The 3,112-nt window shown below is 43.5% G+C and overlaps 1 protein-coding gene across 1 annotated transcript in view; it reads right to left on the bottom strand.

Moving 5' to 3' along the window:
- The window catches only part of megf11 (multiple EGF-like-domains 11), a gene marked incomplete at both ends in the record, with an annotated part of 119,504 nt that overhangs the window by 29,804 nt on the left and 86,588 nt on the right, over positions 1-3,112 (bottom strand). Inside the window, 1 exon segment of the mRNA XM_080847588.1 lies at positions 1,210-1,344. Within this exon segment, the coding sequence (XP_080703714.1) occupies positions 1,210-1,344 (135 nt within the window).

The following is a 3,112-nucleotide window of genomic DNA, read 5'->3' as shown; positions in this document are numbered from 1 at the left end:
AGAAAGAGTCCCCTCAGCATTATTGAGATTCTCACCCAAGGTTATTTGTCAGGCTGTCAGTGCCCATGCCAATTATCGGCGACGGTGCCAGCGGAGCGGAGGAGACTCAGCCTGGCACGCCTCTGATGGGCACGCTGTCCACCTCCATGCCAACTTAGGCTTTTGGGCCTCTTTCTCACACACACACACACACACACACACACACACTCTCTTTATCTCTTTCTCTCTCTCTCTCACACACACACACACACACACACACACTCTCTTTATCTCTCTCTCTCACACACACACACACGCACACACACTCTTTATCTCTCTCACAAACACAAAGTTTTGTGCTCCTCTCTCTCCACCTATTTCTCCTATCTCCCTCTCTGTTTCTCATCCCACTCACATCATTGTTTCTCTCTCTCACTCTTCCTCTTTGTTTTCTCACTCTTCTTCTTCTTCTTCCTCTCTCTGTCTCTCTCTCTGTAACTTTCACACATACCCTTTTGTTTTCTTATCATTGTTGATCGCTCTCTCATCTTACCTCTGATTCTCTCTCTCTCTCTCTCTCTCTCTCTCTGTTTTACTTTCTAAAAGAGCCTGACTCTCTTCTCTCCCTTCCCCTCCTCTAAAGCTCCCTGTGTGTGTGTCACACATTTGACATAATAATTCCTGCCACTGCATTAGTTCTTAAGCGATGTTCGCTGGCGCAGCAGGACTTCATTCAATAGGCTTCCATAATAACCCCATTTGTAACAATACCGGGGCTGCTGACACGTATTGGCACAAATTCCACTATGGTAGCCACGGCAACTGCAGTTCCCAATGACCGTACAGTAAGTACCCTTCCAGAACACGCGGCTTCCAGAGCACTTAGAACATTCAGCGCTTGTACCTTACCTGCGTACCTTACCTGTTTCAGCAGGCAGGTCAGCACACACCTAGGGAAGAGTGGACAGAGGAGGAGGAGGAGGAGGAGGAGGAGGAGGAGGAAGAGGAGGAGGAAGAGGTGGAGAAAGAGGAGGAGGTCGAGGAAGAGGAGGAGGAGGAGGAAGAGGAGGAGGAAGAGGAGGAGGTGAAGAAGGAGGAGGAGGAAGACGAAGAGGAGGAGGAGGAGGAGGAGGAGGAGAAAGAGTAGGAGGAGGAGAAGAAGGAGGAGGAGGAGGAGGAGGAGGAGGAGGAGGAGGAAGAGGAGGAGGAGGAGGAGGAAGAGCTACTTGCCTTGGTTGCACAGAGAGCCGAAGAAGCCGGACAGACACTCACAGTGGCCCGTGACGTGGTGGCATGGCCCCGTGCTGTGGACACACTGTGGGCAGGACTGGCTACAGCGGTGCCCGTAGAACCCAGGGGAGCAGACTGGCACACGGGGCACAGGGACGGGCACAGGGACGGGCACACAGGGACGGGCACACAGGAACGGGCATGGGACCGCCACAGGGGGCGACATAGAGGTGAGAGATGAGATTATGGGGAAGCAAAGAGAAGAAGAGCAGATGATGAGGAAGAGGAAGAGGGTGGATGGATAGAACCATCAGGGTGTGAGAAGGAGAAGAAAGAGAAGAAACTCAATTAATTCATTATCCCAGTTCAAACTTTGTTAACGTGTGTGTGTGTGTGTGTGTGTGTGTGTGCACAGGCTAAAATAAAGAGAGGATAATCATAGCCTAGCTGTTAGCTACTTCACACAGGAGAAGTTCCAACTCTTTTAATAGGCAACTGGAACATGTTGTCTTTCTTAAAGGTACAGTAAATAGATTCTAGTCCAGGTAGTCTCATCCATAGACATATATACATGTCTATGGTCTCATCCCTTTGACATATATACATGTCTATGGTCTCATCCCTTTGACATATATACATGTCTATGGTCTCATCCCTTTGACATATATACATGTCTATGGTCTCATCCCTTTGACATATATACATGTCTATGGTCTCATCCCTTTGACATATATACATGTCTATGGTCTCATCCCTTTGACATATATGGGCCATTCTACCGAATTGATGCAAAGTCATGTCGGATATATTTAGAATTTTTGTATGGTTTTTTCCCAAAACTTTGTCCGTATGTATATTGTACCATATCTAAAGTACACATATCTAGTAAAAGAACTGTCAAGCTTTATATTGTATTTTCAGAAAGTGTTGGAATGTTTTTCCTCTTCCAAAAATTGTCACTACCGAAACATCACATTTACTATAGTAAAAAAGTATTATTATTGACCTGTTCAGATTGTGTTTCCTTCCCTTCTCTGAAGAGTATTTTTACAAATATTTCTTAAAGATTTTCACAATGAAATCCATAGAAATGAATTTTTTACCAAATTTTCAAGGTCAATTTATCTGTTTCGGTAGTGACTGCACTGTTTCGGTAGTGACTGCACTGTTGGATGGATGTTCATTTCTCTCCCAAAATCATCCAAAAGGTGCTCTGGGCCTCCCTTTAGTCCACACAACACATTTATTTAAAAATTATGGGATTGAACTACTTGCCATTTCATTTTGTCACTACCAAAATCATCTGGTCACTACCATATGTTTCGGTAGTGACTGTTTCGGTAGTGACAATTCTAGCTAACTTTAAGCATAAATAAAGAATTCTAGCAAGCACACGGCTTGCAAACACATCTTTGAAGAGGTGTACACACATACAAACATAAGATTTTCCATGAAACCCCAAAAGGTTTACTTAATTGAAGAAAACATGCGTTTCGGTAGTGACAATTCTTAAGGTTACACGTCGATTTTCAGACTTTGGAACACATTTATATAAAAACTATGGGATTTAGCTACTTACCATTCAACCATGAGGGACAGAGATGCAGTGTCACTGCATGGTCAAAAATGCAGAGTCGTGGCTAAAACACAGGCTCAGCCAATGGACTAAAACTCTTGTGTTTCGGTAGTGACATGAAAACTAGGGACATGATTTTTTGAGTATAGTAAATTGATTTAAAAATTAAACCCACAATAAATCTAAATATTCCAAGTTCTGTTTCAACCCAATCATAAAGATCTTTGAAATTAAATCATTGAAAAAAATCAAAAAAAATTGAAAAGTGTTATTTAAAGGCATTGAAATTTATCTGTCAGGGTTGGGGACAGCTACTTCCCAATAGAA

The sequence above is a fragment of the Sprattus sprattus genome (assembly GCF_963457725.1).
Source record: "Sprattus sprattus genome assembly, chromosome: 11".
In the NCBI taxonomy this organism is placed as follows: domain Eukaryota; kingdom Metazoa; phylum Chordata; class Actinopteri; order Clupeiformes; family Clupeidae; genus Sprattus; species Sprattus sprattus.
This window is presented reverse-complemented; position numbering and strand designations above follow the sequence as displayed.